General features: G+C 39.0%; 1 protein-coding gene across 3 annotated transcripts in view; it reads right to left on the bottom strand.

The window, feature by feature from the left end:
- Positions 1-22,323, bottom strand: part of GUCY1B1 (guanylate cyclase 1 soluble subunit beta 1) — a 62,866-nt gene that overhangs the window by 16,860 nt on the left and 23,683 nt on the right. For all 3 annotated transcript variants that reach the window (XM_070386418.1, XM_070386420.1, XM_070386419.1), the window contains 3 exons: positions 8,637-8,834; positions 914-1,144; positions 373-489 (listed from right to left, as the gene is read on the bottom strand). In XM_070386418.1, coding sequence (XP_070242519.1) covers positions 373-489; positions 914-1,144; positions 8,637-8,834 — 546 coding nt within the window. The remainder of the gene's footprint in view (positions 1-372; positions 490-913; positions 1,145-8,636; positions 8,835-22,323) is intronic.

Here is a 22,323-nt window from a genome sequence, read left to right as displayed (position 1 = left end):
ACTCTTCTTGTCTGAAAAGTCCCATAGAGGAGCCTGGCAGGCTACTGTCCACTGGGGTCGCAAACAGATGGATACAACTGAGCAACTAAGCATGACTGGTCCACTGATGTGTGACTGGCCCATCCAGGCAAGGCATTTTCAAAATTCACTTCTGTTCATTTTAATCCATGACTAGAATCCCACTGCTCCTCAGACAACCCCCAATTTAGCACCATTGCTTTTGAAACAGGACTCCCTTCGGGGTCTGGTTTTGCTCTCTCTACACCTTCTGAATCTCACAGAATGTTTTTGTAGCTAATTATCCCTGTGGAACATTTCTAACCTGTAACAAACCTTACTTCTTCATATTGAGTGAAATAACATCTTGATTACCTTGCTTCTCAACACGAAGACTGTATTGATGTGTGAGAGGATTCCATGGAAACTGATGTCAATGTGAGGACGGACCAGGGAGAAGACAGACAGGAGGCTGCAGTTCCCAGGCTGGAGCTAAAATGTAGATGAAAAGAAAAGGGCACTTAATTAGCACTTTGGTGTATTTTAAATTCCTTTCTTTTGCCTAAAAGTGTCAATTGATTTTGAACATTATTTTCAGACAGCAGATAAACAGTGACTATTTGCTCAATGATGAGTAAATTAAGTGAAAGCTGATTGTTACTGAAAAGTCATTTTCTCATGAAAACAAGACCACTATTCCTGCAAAATTCCCCCACTGCTCTTGTGATTAAAAGAGAGGGAAAAAAAAGTAGCTGTCCCAGGCAAAGTTGCAGTATGCTCAAACATACTGAGTTTACAGTTATAGCACTTCTGTGATGTATCAAGTGCTCCATGTTCCCTGACAGATAAACAGAGGTTGAGTGAATCAGTGGCCATGTATAACAGTAGCATTCCCAGGGAATGTAATCTCCTTTACCTGGGGAAGGACTCTGTAGATGGCATTGCCACACTGAGTGACCACAAGATCCCTGTCAAATATGATGTGAAAGGGAAAGGCTTTGCAGAACGTATACGGGCTGATGCGTGATTCCTGGGTACCGTTTTCTTCAAATCTGTCAAGATCTTCATAAAAATCCTCTTCTTTTGACTCTTTTTCTTCAATCAAAAATTGAGTATGATCACATTCTTCATTTCTTTGTTGAATAACCTGGATGCCAAAGAGATAAATGGTGTTAACTGTCTGGCATTTCCATTTGGTTACAATATTTAAATACCTAAGAAATTGGTAATGAAAACCACATTTAGAAGGTTAATTTTAAAGATTTAAAATATGCAAATACTATATATGCCTAATATAGAAAACTATATTTGGATACTGACTTAGGAAATTTGAAGACAATAATTATTCACAGTAAAACTGCAAATCTGGTACGAGTCCCCTAGTGGTCCATGCAGCATCTTCAGTAGAATCTGGAGTAAAGCACCCCCTGTCCCCATAGGCTCAGTGTCCCCTCAAGCCAGGCACACACTTATGGTAAATGACGTACACATCAGACAGAGCAGTACTGTTTAATATGATAAAAAATGTTGTGTGGAAACAGAGGAAAACTAAATGATAGAAATACATATCTTAAAATATATGTGATGTCTTTTTTATCTATCAACTGGCAAGTATATAAAACTACAGTGCCATATTAGGTAGGACACAGAAAAAAAGAGTCATTTCATACATCACTAATGGAAGGGTAGTTTGATTAGTCTTTCTGAAGGATAGATTGACAATAAGCATAAAAATCCCCCTCCTCAAATTATATTCTTTGATTTAATTCTAAGTCTATAAGTTTATTTTATGGGAGTAATCCTGATTATGAGTGTAACTCTCTTATTTAAAAAATAACGCTCGCTCTCTCTCCTGCGTGCTGGGGTGCTCTTCTCTTCATGTCTTTGGGTCAATGTGCCCTCACGCCTTGAAGATGGATTTCCTGCTATCTTCTAAATAAAATAGAGCTGTAACACTGATTTGTCTAAGAGCTATAACAGGGTCCGTTCGAGACCTGAGAGCTATAACACGGTCTGTCCAAGACCCGAGAGCTGTGACACACCGAGTGGGGCTTTAATGTCCGTCACTCCAAATCTTTGTTGTGACGAGACAAAAACCGAGGAGCATACACTCGCGTGACATCTATGGTGCCGTGACTCAGATTTAACCTGGCGGAAACAACCTCCGCGCAGAAGAGGCCAAGCACAGCAGGAGCCCAACTCAGTGAAGCTCCCGCAGTAGAAGCAGAACGTGAAGAAAACCCAGTGCAGGGGAAGGCCCATCGTGTTGGAAACTGGGACAGTGAAAAATGAACTCAGCAGAAAGCTCACGCGGCTCAGTCTCATATTCCAGAAGACCTCCAGTTAAGGTCAACAAGCTACAACATGCAGTGCCAGTTCAACAAAGAAATAAAACTACAGCCGACCACGGAAACTATCACTCACCCTTAGATGGACACCGCTGTAAGGACTCTGAGGCATAAGACTAGCAAGAGGGGGAGGCCCAATACCCCTCGCCATCCCAGTTCAGCAGGAAGTAACCAGAGAGACCTCAATGCCCCTATTCCCAAAGAATTAGGCCTCCCATCTCTTGAGGGGGGAATGTTAGGTAGTTAGAATAAGGAAAAGGAGTCCAAAATGGCGGTGTCTAAAAGACAAGGAAGAGAAAAGCCCGCGAAAATAAAACAGAGGAAGGTCAAAGGGAGGTCCGAGGACCGGAGTGAGGACTTCAGGTAGAACAGCACTCCTGACTAAGCCCAATTTGCATAGGGCAGGCCCAGGGGGAAGAAAGAAACATGTAAAAAGAGGAGCCAAAGAGCTCTCACTCTCTCTCCTGCGCGCTAGGGTGCTCTTCTCTTTGCATCTTTGGATCAATGTGCCCTCACGCCTCAAAGATGGATTTCCTGCTGTCTTCTAAATAAAATAGAGCTGTAAGACGGTCCATTAGGACCTGAGAACCATAACATGGTCTGTCCAAGACCCAAGAGCTGTGACACACGGTGGGGGCTTTAATGGTCGTCACTCCAAATCTTTGTTGTGACAAGACAAAAACCAAGGAGCATACACTTGCATGATACTTGTATTCATGAGCAATTTTAGAATTGCTGAGTTAAATTGCATGCTGTATTCTTTTTGTTCTAATAACATCACAGCAAGAAAAGATATTATAAATATTATAACCTCCAAAAACTTTTAATAGTATACATTGATATGTAAGACTCTGTGTGTGTGTTGTGTGAGTGTGTGTGTTTCTTTATCAGAAAAGTAATGGGATTGTTTGTTCTTTCATAAGAAAATGTATTTCTAAGTAGTTAAAACTAATTCTAAACATTCAATGCAAAAAAGCAAAATGGCTGTCTGGGGAGGCCTTACAAATAGCTGTGAAAAGAAGAGAAGCAAAAAGCAAAGGAGAAAAGGAAAGATATAAACATCTGAATGCAGAGTTCCAAAGAATAGCAAGAAGAGGTAAGAAAGCCTTCCTCAGTGATCAATACAAAGAAATAGAGGAAAACAACAGAATGGGAAAGACTAGAGATCTCTTCAAGAAACTTAGAGACACCAAGGGAACATTTCATGCAAAGATGGGCTCGATAAAGAACAGAAATGGTATGGACCTAACAGAAGCAGAAGATATTAAGAAGAGGTGGCAAGAATACACAGAAAAACTGTACAAAAAAGATCTTCACGACCCAGATAATCACGATGGTATGATCACTCACCTAGAGCCAGACATCCTGGAATGTGAAGTCAAGTGGGCCTTAGAAAGCATCACTACAAACAAAGCTAGTGGAGGTGATGGAATTCCAGTTGAGCTATTTCAAATCCTGAAAGATGATGCTGTGAAAGTGCTACTCTCAATATGCCAGCAAATTTGGAAAACTCAGCAGTGGCCACAGGACTGGAAAAGGTCAGTTTTCATTTCGATCCCAAAGAAAGGCAATGCCAAAGAATGCTCAAACTACCGCACAATTGCACTCATCTCACACGCTAGTAAAGTAACGCTCAAAATTCTCCAAGCCAGGCTTCAGCAATACATGAACAGTGAACTTCCAGATGTTCAAGCTGGTTTTACAAAAGGCAGAGAAACCAGAGACCAAATTGCCAACATCTGCTGGATCATCGGAAAAGCAAGAGAGTTCCAGAAAAACATCTATTTCTGCTTTATTGACTATGACAAAGCCTTTGACTTTGTGGATCACAATAAACTGTGGAAAATTCTGAAAGATATGGGAATACCAGACCACCTGACCTACCTTTTGAGAAACCTGTATGCAGGTCAGGAAGCAACAGTTAGAACTGGACATGGAACAACAGACTGGTTCCGAATAGGAAAAGGAGTACAGCAAGGCTGTATATTGTCACCCTGCTTATTTAACTTCTATGCAGAGTTCATCATGAGAAACGCTGGGCTGGAAGAAGCACAAGCTGGAATCAAGATTGCCGGGAGAAATCTCAATAACCTCAGATATGCAGATGACACCACCCTTATGGCAGAAAGTGAAGAGGAATTAAAAAGCCTCTTGATGAAGGTGAAAGAGGAGAGTGAAAAAGTTGGCTTAAAACTCAACATTCAGAAAACTAAGATCATGGCATCTGGTCCCATTACTTCATGGGAAATAAATGGGCAACAGTGGAAACAGCGTCAGACTTTATTTTGGGGGGCTCCAAAATCACTGCAGATGGTGACTGCAGCCATGAAATTAAAAGACGCTTACTCCTTGGAAGAAAAGTTATGACCAATCTGGATAGCACATTGAAAAGCAGAGACATTACTTTGCCAACAAAGGTCCGTCTAGTCAAGACTATGGTTTTCCCAGTGGTCATGTATGGATGTGCGAGTTGGACTGTGAAGAAAGCTGAGCACCGAAGAATTGATGCTTTTGAACTGTGGTGTTGGAGAAGACTCTTGAGAGTCCCTTGTACTGCAAGGAGATCCAACCAGTCCATTCTGAAGGAGATCAGCCCTGGGATTTCTTTGGAAGGAATGATGTTAAAGCTGAAACTCCAGTACTTTGGCCACCTCATGTGACGAGTTGACTCATTGGAAAAGACTCTGATGCTGGGAGGGATTGGGGGCAGGAGGCGAAGGGGACGACAGAGGATGAGATGGCTGGATGGCATCACTGACTCAACGGACATGAGTCTGAGTGAACTCTGGGAGTTGGTGATGGACAGGGAGGCCTGGCATGCTGCGATTCATGGGGTCGCAAAGAGTCGGACACGACTGAGCAACTGAACTGAACTGAACTGAAACATTCAAATACTGTATTTGGTACTTGTGATTATAAACTTGAACACCAGTATATAGTTCCAAACATACATCTTTAAAGTAGTATTGAAATCAACTCTGAAGTAAATTTGCAATGGTGAACCAATTTTGCAAATAAGATCTGTGGCTCAAACGAGTAAAGTATCAACAAATTCAATAAAGTAAATATAATTTGACTTTTTAAAACTACATTTGTAAATATTATTCGCAAGCGAATACATGCTTAAGGTATAAAAAAGACTTTTTCTTTTGAGTTTAAGAAACTGCAACCAACATGTCCTCTTAAAAAGGGAAAAACATATCTCGAGTTGCAGCCAGATCAAAATGGGAGGCAGTTGGGAGAGTATTTCTTCAGTTGCAGCTAAATAAGGGCAAAGCACTGCTCCTTTCCCCCTTTTTCCTTAGTTCACTGCACCAAACTCTGGCACTGAGGAACAAATAGCAATTAATATGGACTCTTGTATACATATTCCCACATATTGTTTCACGGTGAAATCAGGGTTATTACTATCAAAACTTCCACACCAATCTACACTGGTTAAAGATCAGTATTCTCATTTACGATGGGAAAATTTTGCCTCAAGAAGACTCATTCCCTAAAGTCTCCAAAGCAACACAAAGCAATCTAAAAATTTTGATGTTTTACTCTTTCCATTTCAGCTAGAAGAACTGAATTATATGCAAGCCAAGTTTACGAATTCCTCAATTCTACTCTTCTGCTTTGCTTAAATTTGCAAGACAGCTTTTCTGATTATATTTGTAACCTCTCCTTCATTTATCACTTCATGACATGGTCTACTATTTCTTAAGTAGTTAAATTATCTGGTAGCTCCAGACTTATGAGACTTACAGACTTAAGCATACCTCAGGATGGTGGATGAACCTAGAACCTATTATACCGAGTGAAGTGAGTCGGAAAGAGAAAGATAAATACCATATTGAACACATATATACGGAATCTAGAAAGATGGTACTGAAGAATTTATTTACAGGGCAACCATGGGAGAAACATACATAGGGAATAGACTTATGGACATGGGGAGAGGGGAGGAGAGGGTGAGGTGTATGGCAAGAGTAACATGGAAACTTGCATTACCATATGTAAAATAGATAGCCAATGGGAATTTGCTGTACGGCTCAGGAAACTCAAACAGGGGCTCTGTATCAACCTAGAGGGTTGGGATGGGGAGGGAGATGGGAGGGAGGTTCAAAAGGGAGAGGATATATGTATACCTATGGCTGATTCATGTTGAGGTTTGACAGAAAACAGCAAAATTCTGTAAAGCAATTACCCTTCAATAAAAAATAAATTAAAAAAAGAATACCTCAGGAAATTAAAACATTGCCCTTGAAAAAACTAAATACACCAAATATAAATACCAAATACAAATATTTCAGACACCTATTTTGGAGTACTTGAATCAATGAACAACCCATATTGTATAAAGTGTCTATAAGTGATTACCACGACTAAGTAAAAACTTGAATTGTATATAGAGTGCTTCTGCTGTCAACCTCCCAAGCAAAGACTCTAATCACCATGGGAATTGCAGTTTCCAAGTGTGCAACAGTTAATGTTTCTTTCCTGAAGTTTCTATGTACCTGCTTCTTGCTCAACTTGGCTAAGTAATTAACAAACCAAGAGCAGACCAGTGTTTACAACCCCCTTGAAACAGGCTCCCTCACTCGAGATGAGGTGTTAGTTAGGTGTTAGAATCCGAAGTTGGAAATGAAACGCATATTGAATTTTAAATGATTTCCAGTGAGATTCCTAATCATGCATGAATTTCAATCCTTAACCTAAGTTTTTAATTTTTAAATGTCTCTGGATTTGATAACATCATGTTCCATATTTCCCACTTTCTAGTAGTAGAAAAACAAAGAATGCACCTGGGGATCATGTCAGAATTAACAGAAACTCCAGAAAAGGAAAAAAAAACTGAAATGTAATGCAACGGTACTAGATTAAATATGCAGGATGCTTTCCTAATATAATCAACCTAAATGTTACAAGTTTTATTTCTGTAATACTATACTTAAAGTTTGGGCTTCCCACACATGTTAGAATGTAACTGTATATGTAGGAAAATACACTGCCTATTAGATTTTCCATAAAGAAAGAATGACAGTTAAAAAAAAAAAGGTAAGGAAGCTAGAAGAAAGTAGCTGGATTTACTGCATGATGTGTAACAGCCAGTATTATCTTGAACTAATGTACACAGCTCTATGAAAATAGTGTGGAATAAGCGCAGGAAGGATGGCTAGTATTCCAGGAGGTCCTTTTGTGAATAAACACAGAGCACAGGCTTTAAATTGTCAGAGTGTGATGGGGAGGCTTTTCCAAGTAAAAGTCAAGAGAAAGTTAAGAATCAGTCTCAGTGATTTATTCATGCCACTTCTTGCCATCATTTTGAAACTGTTCGACGGGGCATAGTTGAAAAAGTGAACCTGAAGCCTCTACAGGAGATGGAGTCACATTTGTGCTCTGGTGAGACCACCTCTGCAGGAGAACATGACATTTCTCTAAAAAGCAAAAGGCTGGTAGGTTTTGCCTTTTTACTTTGTATTTATGTTTAAAGTTGTACTTGTTCACCCACCAGTGTTTATAAAATCCTATATTTGGGATGCTTTTTCTATAATAAAATGTTACCATTTGTGAAAAAACTAAACAGTAATAGGGCACCCCTCTCCCCACTTTTGTCAAATTTAGGGCCGCTAAAAAATGGCTCTTGTGTTTAAATATGAAGACACACAAAACACAGCTGCCTGGAAGCAGCTCTCTGGGTCAGAAATATGGAAAAACAATGGCTCCTTTTACTGCACAGTTATTGTATCAATACCTTAAAACCATCACTCAAAACAGTGGGTATTATCAATAACAAAGCAAGTATGATGTAAAAGCCAGGCTTTTACAAAACAGTCTAATTTTTTTTTTTTTTTAAAGCAAAACTTCTGGCTCACAAAATGAGATATTCTAACCACATTTCAGGGATAGACCCAAAAAAAATCCACAAAGAAGCCATGAACAGTGAAATAATACTTCATATTATTTTAGAATGTGTCCATGGGTTTTAGTATTCTGAAGGCCACGGCTAAGCCAGTCACAAATTCTCCTGCTTCCCAGCAAGTGTGACTCCCAGGAAATGCAAATTAAATTTATCATTGCCTTAAGCAATGTATAAATGGAAAGAAAAATCTGCTCCCACAAGGAAAACTCTCCTGTATCATGCATTCCAAGGCCAAGCATAGAAGATCGCCAGTGTCACCACTGTTATGGCTAATCTATACCTCTGCTGAGGTCCACTAACAGCGATGTCCAAGGGCAAACTGGGAGCCTTTCTAACACCACATGTCACCTGTGTTCAGAGGAGCCCCCCTTATTGCCCATTACCTTCATGTCAATTTCAGTGCCATGTATCTGCTGAGCTACTGTCTTGATGATTCCGATGACAATATCCTGCAGCCCTTCTCTCTCTGAGTAGTAGTGCAGGATGAGTCCTTTGCCCTTCTCCGCATCAGTGCACCGGAAGGAAGGTGCCCGCATGCCTGGGTAGATGGTAGCAAGGTGGTCATGCAGAGCATCAAGGTTCTGCAGGGAAGAGCACACGGTGATGAGTAAATCCTGCTTCTGAGCGACAGTCACTCTCAGGAGAGCAAGCAGAGAGAGCAGACAGACTCAGAGCTGAGTCTGGGGGCAGATGGACGGGTCACATGAATGCTCCCAGAGCACACCCTTCCCTGGATGCATCCTGACAAAGCCAGAACCCAGAGAGCCTGAAACTAAGGTAATGCAATTAAGAAAAGCATCTGTGTGAATGAATGAAGAAGATGGGGTACATATGTACAATGGAATACTATTCAGCCTTTGTAGTAACATGGACGGACATAGAGATGGTCACACTAACTGAAGTCAGATAGACAGAAAGACAAATATATGATTTCACTTAAATGTGGAATCCAATCTATGTCACAAACTAACTTATCTACAAAACAAAAACAGACATGGAGACGTAGAGAACAGACCTAGAGAACAGATTTGTGGTTAACAAGGGGGAAGTGAGTGGGGGAGAGATGAATGGGGAATTTGGGATTAGCAGATGCAAATTATTATATACAGAATGGATAACCAACAAAGTGCTACTATATAACAGCACAGGGAACTATGTTCAATATCCTGTGATAAACCATAATGAAAAAGAATATGAAAAAGAACATATATATATGTATAACAGAATCACTTTGCCGTGTAGCAGAAATTAACACATTGTGAATCAACTATACTTCCATAAAGTAGATTTTAAAAAAAGAAAAACATCTTGATTGTTACAGTAGAAATATTTTAAGGAAGGGTAAACAAACAAGGGGATATAAAAGGATGCCTGAAGCAGAAAAAAGAAACACAATTATGAGCTAAAGCAAAGATATGCATATTTACAGGAGTTTGAGCAGCTGTATATTTATGTTATGATAAATAGTATAGAATTCCCAAAGTGATCACATATTACCATTTGTTTCTCTAACAATACTAAACCTTAACTATTAATTCAAAAAACTATATCAGAATTATAAACATATGAAAATGTTAGTATATTCATTTGTGAAATAATATTTTAGTAATTAAAATCACTTTGGAAATTAAATCAGTCTAATTTCTTCAGAGTTTCCAATCAAAGTACAGCCTCACAGCGAACCTGTGAAACTGAACCTTTCAGAACTGAAGTCTTGGAAAACTAATAAGTTTGCAAATAAATGTTTTCTGTTCTTATAGCTTTGTGATTAATTCAGAACATACCAAATTCCCATTATCTAGTATCACCCTCTAATATTAAAAAAAAAAAACATTTGTTTAAAGATCACCAGAAGAAATGATGCAAATGATACTTCTGACTTGGCTTTTCAGCACATTTGTAACTTCTTTGTGTGTGTGTGTGTATGTGCTACACATATATAGTAGACACACACACAGCACAGCACAGTGTTGGGAGTCACGGGGAAGGTGGCTTTAGAATCAAGCAGACTTGGATTTAAATCTTGCCCCTGTCATCTCAGTAGTCATGTACAGATGTGCGTGTTGAACCATAAAGAAGGCCGAGTGCCAAAGAATTGATGCTTTTGAACTTTGGTACTGGAGAAGACTCTTGAGATTCCCTTGGACTGCAAGGAGATCAAACCAGTCAATCCTAAAGGAAATCAACCCTGAGCATTCATTGGAAGGACTGATGCTGAAGCTGAAGCTCCAATACTTCAGCCACCTGATGTGAAGAGCTGACTCACTGGAAAAGACCCTAATGCTGGGAAAGAGTGAGGGCAGGAAGAGAAGGAGGCAACAGAGGATGAGATGGTTGGATGGCATCATCCAGTCAATGGAGATGAGTTTGAGCAAACTCTGGGAGATAGTGAAGGACAGGGAAGCCTGGCGTGCTGCAGTCCATGGAGTCGCAGAGTCGGACACGACTGAGCGACTGAACAAGTGTCAGCTCATGATAATGTGGCCAATTTACCACTTGATTTCCTCTGATAAAATAGAAATAACTAAAATGATGTGGATAAAACATTAGCACACTCAGGTGTAGTAGGCAAAATAATGTTGGCCCAAAGATTTCCAGACCTAGTCTCTTTGGATACGTTACCTCATGTGGCAAAGTGGGGTTGGGAAGTTGGAAAAATTATCCTGGATTACCAGGGTGGACCCAGCCTAATCCCATGAGTGAGTGAGTCTTAGATGCCAAGAACATTTCCTGGTTACAAGGAGAGATGAAAGCTGAGAAGGAAGCAGGACTTGAGATGCAGGACACCCTGTGCAGGGCCTTGTAGGGGTGGCGCCCTGGGGCCCTACTCAGCCCCCCGTGACAGCCAGTAAGAAAACTGGTCCGCAGGTCTATGTGTGGTTACATGGAGCTGAATTCTGCCAACACCTGAATAAGCAAGGAAATGCCACCCCCCCCACCCCACCGCCGCAGTCCTGCTAGTACATTACAATCCAGGGAGACCCCTTTTAGACTCCCAACCTAGGAAACTATAGGATAATAAATCCGTGTTCTTTTAAACACTTAGGCATGTGGTAATTTGTTACTGTAACAATAAAAAAGCTAATTCACTGATCAAATGGTAATCTGTCAACAACTGGTGGTTATTGCTAAAGAGAATGAGAAAAGCAAATGATCTCAGAATACCAAAGGCCTCAGGAGCACATCTGATACCCCAACAGACTCCTCTCACCTCTGCAAGGGGCCAATTCAGAGGGGAATACGGGGACAGGATTCTGTGCTGGGGTCTTTTTGGCAGAAAGCAGCAAGCTGGACCTGTCTTCAGAGTTATTTCCCCTCTGAATTACAGCTTGAAAATGACTTTTCAATAAGAAATAAAATATCAAATTTTCAGATTTTCTCTTAAAAAGAACAATTTTAAAATGAAAAGGCATTTAAAACTAGGATTAAATACAAGAAATAAAGATAAAGAACATATTTGGGAAAAATAATATTTCATATATATTTCACATATAAGTATTACTCAGTATGCAGAGATTTCAAACTCATATTTAAATGGTTTGTAAATTTCATAATAGAGTTGATTTCAGTAAGAAATGTGATACTTAAGTACAATTTTGCAATAAAGTTTGTTATGGTGTTCATGGGGGATCCCAGATGGCACTAATGGTAAAGAACCCACCTGCCAATGCAGGAGACAGAAGAGATTCAGGTTTGATCCCTGGGTGGGGAAGATCCCCTGGAGGAGGGCATGGCAACCCACTGCAGTATTCTTACCTGGAGAATCCCATGGACAGAGGAGCCTGATGGGCTACAGTCCATAGGTCACAAAGAGTCAGACGCGACTGCAGCGGCTTAGCATGCATGGTGTTCTTGGGGGGAAAAAAGGAGCACATCTGAAAAGGCAGTGCTGGAAATGGGCTAAAACTGAAGGATGGTTTGCATTCTGAACATTTCAAAGGGGCCAGTTTAGGGAAACAGGATCCAGTAAGACATCAGAAAGGAGGTGGAGCGAGTATGGTACAAGGTGACTCCATCAGGGCACTGCAGCCTGGCCCCTGCCACATGCTCATCCCATCTACTCACTGTATGTGCACTGTACATGCATCACATGTCCACTGTATAAAGCATGTGTATGCATGTCTTGCAGGGTGTGCGGTGCAGGCGGGGGCAGGGTACAGAGCTAGATCAGATCTGCACGATGCAGTCCCTGACTGTAAGCAGTTCGTGGTTTAAATCACCCAACAATGTTCAGAGTGGCTTTGGGTGCATGAAAGGGAGCAACACCTCAGAGTGAAGCCAGGGTCCAAAGACGCAGAGCACAGGTGAGAGCTGAGGCCTCAGAAACTGGCATTCTGACTCGGATGAACATCTTGTCTCCTCAACTGATGACTCTGGTTTCTTTTTGAAATGCATTCACGCCTAGTGCTAAGATCTTGTTTTCTTCCCTCAATTTACACCTTTTCTAATTAAGCCAGGCCAATTCTTAACTCAAATATCAAGTGGCTCTGACTCCGCCAGAGGCTGCTGTTGCCATGGGAAAGGAACTCCACGTGGCAGGCGCTGAGGATGGTCAGTTTACAGAAGCCTCAAGTCACTTTCGGAGAAGGCAATGGCAACCCACTCCAGTACTCTTGCCTGGAAAATCCCATGGATGTAGGAGCCTGGTAGGCTGCAGTCCATGGGGTCACTGAGTCAGACACAACTGAGCGACTTCACTTTCACTTTTCACTTTCATGCATTGGAGAAGGAAATGGCAACCCACTCCAGTGTTCTTGCCTGGAGAATCCCAGGGACAGGGGAGTCTGGTGGGCTGCCATCTATGGGGTCAGGCAGAATCGGACACGACTGAAGCGACTTAGCAGCAGCAGCAGCAGCAGCAGCAGCAAGCCACTTTACTTGGTAAATAACACAGCGGGTTTTCCTATGATGAGTTCTTCCCCTGGGAATCCTTTCCTGGGAAGGGAAGATATGAGGCCTGCTCTTCATAACCCTGTCAGACCCCTCACACCCCTCTGCTGATGCTGCAAAAATCTGGTGAGAAAGGAAATCACCAGAAGGGTTTTATACACATCTCTGTTTCCCACAAAGTCAAAATTCAGCTTGTTGCTGCTAAATTAAACTGTTGTTCTTGTCCTTAAGAAATTTCCTAATGTAGTCAGGCTCAGGTACTGGATTGTGGCTCATTTTACAGAAAAAAAAATTTTAATGAGTCAAACATTAGCTTGAAATATACATTTTAATTCTTTTCTACTTTTTCTTCTATGAAATATTCAAATACAGTGTATCTTAGGTCAATATGCCCACATCACTTTCACACTTATCTATTTTCATCTTCAGTCATATTACATGTGCACATTTCTATGTGTAGCTAAGCAGACAGCAGGAGGCAGTAACCATGGTACCATTTACTTCCTCTGCATCACTGATGCTAAAGAAAGTGAGAGATGGGCCAGAACAACCCAGAACTCAGGTCAGGAGTCACACAGGGACTGGCACTGCTCCCTAAATGTAGAGCCATTTTAATTTAAATAATTTAATTACCTAAAGCCTTTTTAATTTAACATTTACTTTAAATAAAGTTATTGATGGTACTGAGGTATTAATAAAAAAACATTACTTAAATTTATCAATTCAAAGCAAGTGGGAAACCAAAGCACAGGAAGTCAAATGTTAATCTTTTAAGTCTTTGTGGTACCAATTCTCCAGAGACAGACTGTTATGTTGAATTTGCTGTTAATTAAATGGACAACTAAAGTGCTTTCTTGGAGCATAAAAGATTTAACACCACTTAATGTAATATTGATTTTCTTTAGATAGTATCTAACCATAAAAATACTCTTGGGATTTCTTTAGTTACAGCTTCCCTTACAGAGTTTTAATCTCCCAAAATAAAAGCTATTACCACTGCCTATTATGAAAAATAGAATTCATGATTAAAAATTAAATTATTTCCAACTGAGTACATTAGTATTGTCAAAAATGTGCTTTCTTCACAGACTCCAACTGCTTGCAGCAACCTCAAAAGTCACAGAAAAGACACTCAAAATAGGCAAGAGAAAACCTTGTCTGTCTACATTTTATAATACCATACATACAAAGCTAATTATTCATCAACATGGTTGTAGCAATATATTCTGAAGAACAAGAGTTCATATTGAAACTGGTATTCTTTAATTTTTAAATATAATCATGGAGGTGGGTATACAAAGAAAAGAGCTGAATGATAACACATGTGTTTCAGCACAAGTAGATTCCCAGGCAACAGTAAAGCCAACCTCAAATATGCTTTCACATCATTCTTCTTAGCTTTATGATACTCAAAAACAGGATGGGAATAAGAGGAGTTCTGTCCATCTATTTTGCCTCAATATATTAAAATACTGGTCTGAGGTTTTCATTTCATTTCTCTTAATGTTCTGATATAATTTTACCATTTTTTTCTACATGCAAGATGAAAGAACTGTTTCTCAGGAATTCTACTCTAAGTCTCCTAGCTTTGTCATTTATAGAAGAAAAACCAATGCTAGCATCCTAGGAAACAAGTTCTACATTTAGTACACACCACAGATTTAGGACACAAGAGAGATTACTAGTCCTTTGAGAAATACTCCAGATTCATATTTTTTAATATTTTGGAATGTTCCAAAATAAATGCAAATTTTCTTTCTAATACGACAAACATAAGCATTATATATATATATATATATATATATATATATATATATATACACACACACACACACACACAGAGGAAAGTTTCTGAGAATTAAATACCTCATTCCCTGCTTTCAGAGTATCTAATTAAAAATTCCTAAATGATGCACATAAATAGGTTGTAGTAAGGACTTGCCTTAAAAGTTTTGAGAAAGAGATTTTTCAGTCTTCAGAAACCCTTAGGACTTCCCTGGTGGTACAGGGGTTAAGAATCTGCCTGCTAATGCAGGAGGGAGGGTTCATTTAATTCCTGGTCCGGGAAGATTCCACTTGCAACTAAGCCCGTGAGCCACAACTACAGAAGCCCATGAGCCCTACAGAGATTGTGCTGTGCGACAAGAGAAGCCACTGCAATAAGAAGCCCACCACCACAACAAAAGAGTAGCCCCCGCTTGCCACAACTAGAGAAAGCCGTCGCAAAATAGCCAAAGATAAAAATAAACAATATTTTTTTTTTTTAAGAATCCTTATTCTAAGGAGTTCCCTTAGTGGTGGTTAGGCTCAGCCTAGTGGTTAGGATTCCAGGCTTTACCTGCTGTGGCCCTAGGTTGAATCCCTGGTCAGGAAACTGAGATCCACAAGCCAAGCAGCACAGCCCCTCCCAAAATTAATTAATTTTTAAAAATGAATCTTTATTCTAGTGGATGGAGAGAAAGGGAGCCATCTGTGTTATTTGAGAGCGTTACTGAAGTTTATATCAGGAAAAAGCCTTAAAAATCAATCATTGCAAATCTCTCTCCGCTTAAGGAAAGGAATGAGGCACAGGATTTCCTTTCTTTTGATTCCTCACACTTCTGAACAGCAAGCCCAACAACAGTATTTACTTGTGAGAGTCACGTACTTTGAAAATCATTTTTCAAGTTTTTAAGAAAGATGTCATGTCAGAATTTTAATGTGAAAAACGGAAATAAGCAGGACCTAGGTAAAGCAGAAACTCACCCCCAATAATGGGAAACGCCAAGGTCAGGGTGTGAGTGGTATGAGGTCAGAATGAGTCAGACTCAATGTTTAATGATACTTTTGTCTTTTCTACTTCAAGCAACTCCTTGAGAAGTAGCTTTCCAACTGAAAAGATACAGAGACTCTTTTCTAAAATAAATAATGTAAGGGTGGCACTAGTGGTAAAGAACTCGCCTGCCGGTACCGGAGATGTAAAAGTCACAGGTTTGATCCCTGGGTCGGGAAGATCCCCTGAAGGAGGGCAAGGCAACCCACTCCAGTATTCATGCCAGGAAAATTCCATGGCACATGGTGGGCTACAGTCCATGGGTTCACAGGGTCTGACATGACTGAATCAACTTAGCACAAGGATTTATTTAAAAAGAAATTATACTTGAGTCACTAAAATTACTTAAATGGCATTTTTAAAACTACCTATTATTACTATCATCTCAAGAGAAATTTTAATTAAAGAAAAAAATGAAAATAGTCATAAAATTACCTGTGTAAACTATTTCACTTTTTTTTACTGCTTCTAAATTCATGTTAAAAAACTTTCATTTATATTCATTTGACTATATTTTGCAAAACTGTGAAAATATATACTTTATTCAAAGAAAAATTCTTAAAATTCTAAAATATTATCTTCCTTTAAAAATTCTAACTTATCAAATTTTAAAATTTCAGGTGCCAACTAAGGAATGTCACTTGCCACCGTATTCTATAAGAATTTAGTCCTTGAGCCCTTGTAGCCGCTGACCTTCAACAACCCCAAGAAAGAAGTCAGGGTGAGGATGAAGAATGAGGGGAACTGCTAGAACAGGCCCTCAGATATTTTCAGGAGGAAACTTTCATGAACCTGGCTTCTTGCATCTTCCACAGTTAGAGAAGCACTAAAAATATTAACTATGATACCTGCTCTTTGTGACCAGCAGCAGCTTTGTACGGAGATGTGTGATTGACTTCATGCCCCTCTCTGCCAACACCACACACACACTGACCTCCACCCTCAGGTCTTTGGGATAGTTTCTCAGAGGTTCCTGAAATGCTGTCTCCCCGGCCATAGTCCTCAGTAAGACACTGATTAAACTCAACTCTTGGCTCTCACATTATGCATTTTCTTCAAGTAGATACAGATTACAGAAATTGGCATTTGTATGTTGAGAAAAGTTCCTTTTGAAATTCAAAGTTAAAAATAAAATGAATGGTGCATTTTTTTCTAAAAAATATTATAAATAATTTAGGGAAGTATTAGAATTTCACAGCTGTTCAGGAAAAAACCTCAGCTTTCCCAAAATAACACTTTGCACAAACATTTAAGAATTTTAGATGGGCCATCAATCCCAGATTGCTCCTGGCAGGCTGGCCAAATTACAGTGTTGTCTGTTAGAAGCCAAAACCTGGAGCCAACACAGATTTAAGGAAATCCCATTACAGGCTGAACACAGGCCTTGGCAAAAGACTCTGATATATATGAATTGGGAGAGTGAGTGAAACAGCCTCAAACCCACAGTAAAAGTGGAAGAAGCTGAGGTTTCCAGCTAATGATTAGAGAGTATTGGCTTGCTTTTCTACTGAGATTCCTATGCTATTTAAGCAGGTTCATAATTTAAATCCTAACTGGCCTCTAAGATTATATATGACTCCTTTATTTTTCAGCAGTCAACCTGACAGCCTTCCATGCTTATCTAGGCTTCATTTTATATCTGTAAAATTACTGGGGAGGTAAAGAATATATTACATGATAATAACATAACACCACTGAAAGTGGATCAGTAGCCCAGCTGTGAACTGACCTGGATTCCAGTCCCAGAGGCCATATACAATCTTATCTTTTCAAACCCAGATTAATCAAAGCTCAACTTAATATGTGCACATATGGACACATATTTACTAACACACACACAAAATAAAGGGGAAAATACACAGAATACTGTTCCAATAATCCACATATCAAAGCACCTCAGACTTATTTGCTTAACACAATGATATTATTCTCATGTTTTTATGGGTTATATGGACTCAGTGGGAAGTTCTCAGAGTGGGATGACATAGAAGTTTGCCATGGAGTCACCATAATGTTCCACCAGGCTGATTCCCAAGATGGGTCACCCAGACACCCGAGGGCTCAGCCAGCAGGACTGCTGCTGTATTGAAGTATCTCATTTCATGGTGGGTACCTCTAGGGAACATCCCAAGAGCAAGTGCTTCAAGATACGGAAATTTCAAGTGTTCTTACGAACTAGCCTACAAAGTATTAAGAATGTTCCTTTTGCTATACTCTTCTGATCAAATAATCACTAAAGTCACCCCAGATCCAAGGGATGGGAGCTCTACCTTGTCACAGGGGACATGGGCGAGCTCTAACTTTTCATGGGGGAGAAGGACAATCATATTACAGCAATTTTGAGAAAAGACAACCTGCAATAATGCAATAGGATATCAAAAGTCAAGGTGACTGTGGATTAGGGTGGAATACCATCAGATTGGACATTCCTTACCAGCATTTAATTGAACTTTCAAATCTGATATATTCTCTGCACTATTTTAATCAATACACTAGAAGTTTCACATAGAAATTTACTACAGAAGCAGCATGAAACCACATTTTATTCCTAATTCAAGAATAAGAAAGTGCCAAAACAGAGAAAAAAATTCTTGTGAAATATAGTCTAAACTTTAAGACAAGAAATCCAGAAAAAAAATCTATAAAATCCAAAAACCTAAATCAAAATGTCTTTCTACTTTTGTTTATCTTTTTATAATAAATCATATTTCTGGTTACTAAATCAGGAAAAGGATAATAATTAATTGCAAGGATTATCTACTTTTATCACAGTCCACAAACTGATGGTTTCAAAGAACATTTAGGAAAAATCAATTCCAAATTGTGTAATGTCTAGAGAAGAGTAATTTTCTAAAAAGCTTCTTATAAAAATGCTTCTTATATTTTATTACTTTACCTACTTAGAATTTTTAGCTATTTTTTGTGAAAGTCTTGAGGTAGATTAAAAATAGGTATGATGTAAAAATTCTTAAATTGACTTTGAAAACACAAGGGAGATTGGGTAAACAGAACCAGGAATTTTATATTGGCAGCAAAACCTTTCAAAGGAGAATTGTCCATTATTTAAGCTGTTTAAATTGTCAAAATGTTTAAATACACGAATCAAAGGAAACGACAAAAGCTAAGTGAGAAACAAGTATTTTTCTGGAACTGAACTACAGATACTATCTACACAGCATATCCTTGATTATAAAATTTTTATAAAGGAATAGCGTTATTAACCAGATAAAATAGCCTATTAGTGGCCAAATAAAAAAATATATACATATAACTCAGAATTAACTAATTCCATCATTCAAAGACTCTTTATTGATCGCCTATTATATACTATGCCTGGTACTAAGAAAACATAAAAATTATTTCAAGAAAAGCAAAAAATATGCATTTTAATACAGTAATTCTTAATAATGTATCCAACTGAGAGGCTGGGAGAGACACCCCCAAGGAAGTCCCCCTCAGAAGGATGCAAGTGAACAGAGGTGCCCGGCCCAGGGCATGGCCAGTGTTCTCCCATGTTAGAATTTCAGTAGCTATTTTATTGCTACCTGAAATCATCAGATGGAAATGTCAGGGTAAACATTTTGAAAATTTCAATAGATATAAGTAATGTCAGTTGCATATTAATTAATAAACAGTAATTTGCCACATCCAAATGAAAAGGAAATTGGTCTAGAGTATGTCTGCTGCTGCTGCTGCTAAGTTGCTTCAGTCGTGTCCGACTCTGTGTGACCCCAGAGACGGCAGCCCACCAGGCTCCCCCATCCCTGGGATTCTCCAGGCAAGAACACTGGAGTGGGTTGCCATTTCCTTCTCCAATGCATGAAAGTGAAAAGTCAAAGTGAAGTCACTCAGTTGTGTCTGACTCTTAGCGATCCCATGGACTGCAGCCTACCAGGCTCCTCCGACCATGAGATTTTCCAGGCAAGAGTACTGGAGTGGGGTGCCATTGCCTTCTCCAAGAGTATGTCTACTCTTCTATATTTCAGTCTATAATCAATCTCTTAGTAAAGTTATATAGCCTCACTCAAAATGAATTTGTTTTACCCTTAATAGAATTAATCTTGAGCTATTGGGGTATTTGTTTCCTATTTTTGTATAAACAGCAACTATTCATTTTTAAAATATGTTTTTTCATTCCCAGATAGTATCTGTGATGATACTATCATTAAGGAACTATACACAACCCCCGGCCTCATGGGATTTACATTCCAGTCCCAAACAGGAAATGATCTACAGTGAGAACTCCTGTGGGTAGGGAGACACACGCACTGTGAAAACATGAGAAATGTCAGTTCCCTGACTCCATCAGGGTAGAGCCTTAAGAGAGGAGTGGAACCTTCCTGGAAGAAGTAATCTGACCAGCAGGATGAAGAAGATCAATCTAAGTGAAAAGGAGCAGGAAGACTGTCCAGACAAAGGGAAGAGCAGGTGCAAAAGCTCAGAAGGTGGAGAAAGCTAGTTAGAAAAAAATACGGTCTGAAAGAAATTCTGTTTGGCTGGGCTGCTGGAGAAGAAGAGAGACAGACAGGGGTGTAAGTAGTTTCAATTATTTTAATTGCTTTTTACATTTCCAAGGAGCAACTGGGAATTACTGAAGGGTTTAAGCAAGTAAATGATGGAATGAGATATATTTGCTTTTAAGAAAAATCACTAGTTACAGAATGGCGAGGAGATGGAGCAGTCATGCAGAGAGATGAGGAAACCTATGCATTCTGTAGAGAATGGTGGACTGTCCCACAGAAGGCTAGGGGAAATGAAGACAAGTGGTAGGATTCTGAAAAATTCAGTTTTTAGGAAACAGACTCTAAGGATTGAATGATTAGTTAAAATCAAGCGGTGAAAGACACAAAAAAATCTTTTACATATCTTTAAAATAAGGCCTAGTTTATCCTACTCTTTTACAAAGGATTGCTGTCTACCATAAAGAATGTTTTATTATTTTATGTAATGAAAAGTGTCAATTTTTATATGTGAGCTAGAACCTTAAAAAACTTCATGAAAATCGGTTGCTTTATTTCATAGGCATTTTTTTTAAAAAGTCCATTTATTTGAAATTAGCCTACTCATACCATAAATATCTACTTTTCAGGAAAGCAATATGTTAATACAACCAGTTTGCCATCAAGATATTCAATTTCAAAACCAGGAAAAAATTCAAACATAAACAATATTAATGAAAACTTTATAGTATTCTAACTTTCCAATTTCCTCACTATTCATACTTGCACCAAAAAAAATGCTAATAAAATAAAATTGTGTGCAATTTTAAAACTGCCTATTGACTTTGATGAAAACGGACTCAAAACTATTTAAAACAATGCTGTCCAGTGAAAATAAAAGGCTTTAGAAGCCATTAAAGCAAGTCACAAAGATCAGTCATATATGTTAAATTTTCTAGTAGGCACATTTAAAAAAAGAAAAAGAACCAGGTGAAATTGATGTTTATGATACATTTTTATATAACTCAGTATTCCCAAAACGTTATCATTTTACCATGTAATCAATATGAAACAGACCCGATCTATTTGCATTCTCTTTGAAGCCCAGTGTGCATTCTACCCTAGAGGCCAGCCTGCAGGCAGGACAGCTCTAGAACCAGGAGAAACCACCAGGAGTCGCCAGTCCTCAGCTGAGCCACTGGACACTTAGCAGACAGTCACAATGAGTAAAGGTAAAAGTAAACTATTTGCATGATTGCTTTGTCAACACAGATGTGACCATTGAGAGAGAAAGATAAAATTAAGAGAAAGGAGCTGCAACTGGAACTTAAGTGACCAGGAGTCAACAGAAATATTAAAAATGGGAATGTATTCTAACCCCCCATATCTCAATATATCTTTAAATCTCAAACTTTAATCCAGGTAAAATAATTCATTTAAATACAGCCTGTTAAAGGTTAATTTAAGTGTCTCCTGGCAGCAACTTCATTTGGAAGTGGCAGGTTTTTTGGACACCAGTAGTTTGGTAAATCCATAGCAGAGACTGGAAACTGGTTTCCATCTTGATTTAACGCTGTTTTAAGTTTATAAGAAAAATGTCACTATGTAAACAACAGACATTTTGATTAAACACTCAAGTTCTTATTTTGGCTGTTAAATCAATAACGCAGCTGGACTGAATGTCGTTTACATTCCCTCCAAGCTGGGCTCCAGTTCAGCTGGTCTTGTGCTGACATCATTTTCCAGCAAGATCTGGCTGCTCTCAGCAGCCAGTTTAGAAATATCCCTTACAAACAACCACATAACGTTCAATGTTAGCACATTTTAAGATGAGAGTCTCAAAAATGCCTGTGCTTAAAATAGGACAGTTGATCCCAAAATAGTCTCCCACCTGATGTGTCATTCACTAGTAAAAAGAAAAAAATTAAG

The sequence above is a fragment of the Bos mutus genome, chromosome 17 (genome assembly GCF_027580195.1).
Source record: "Bos mutus isolate GX-2022 chromosome 17, NWIPB_WYAK_1.1, whole genome shotgun sequence".
NCBI lineage: Eukaryota > Metazoa > Chordata > Mammalia > Artiodactyla > Bovidae > Bos > Bos mutus.
The sequence above is the reverse complement of the archived record's forward strand: the minus strand, read 5'-3'. Positions and strand labels throughout refer to the sequence as shown.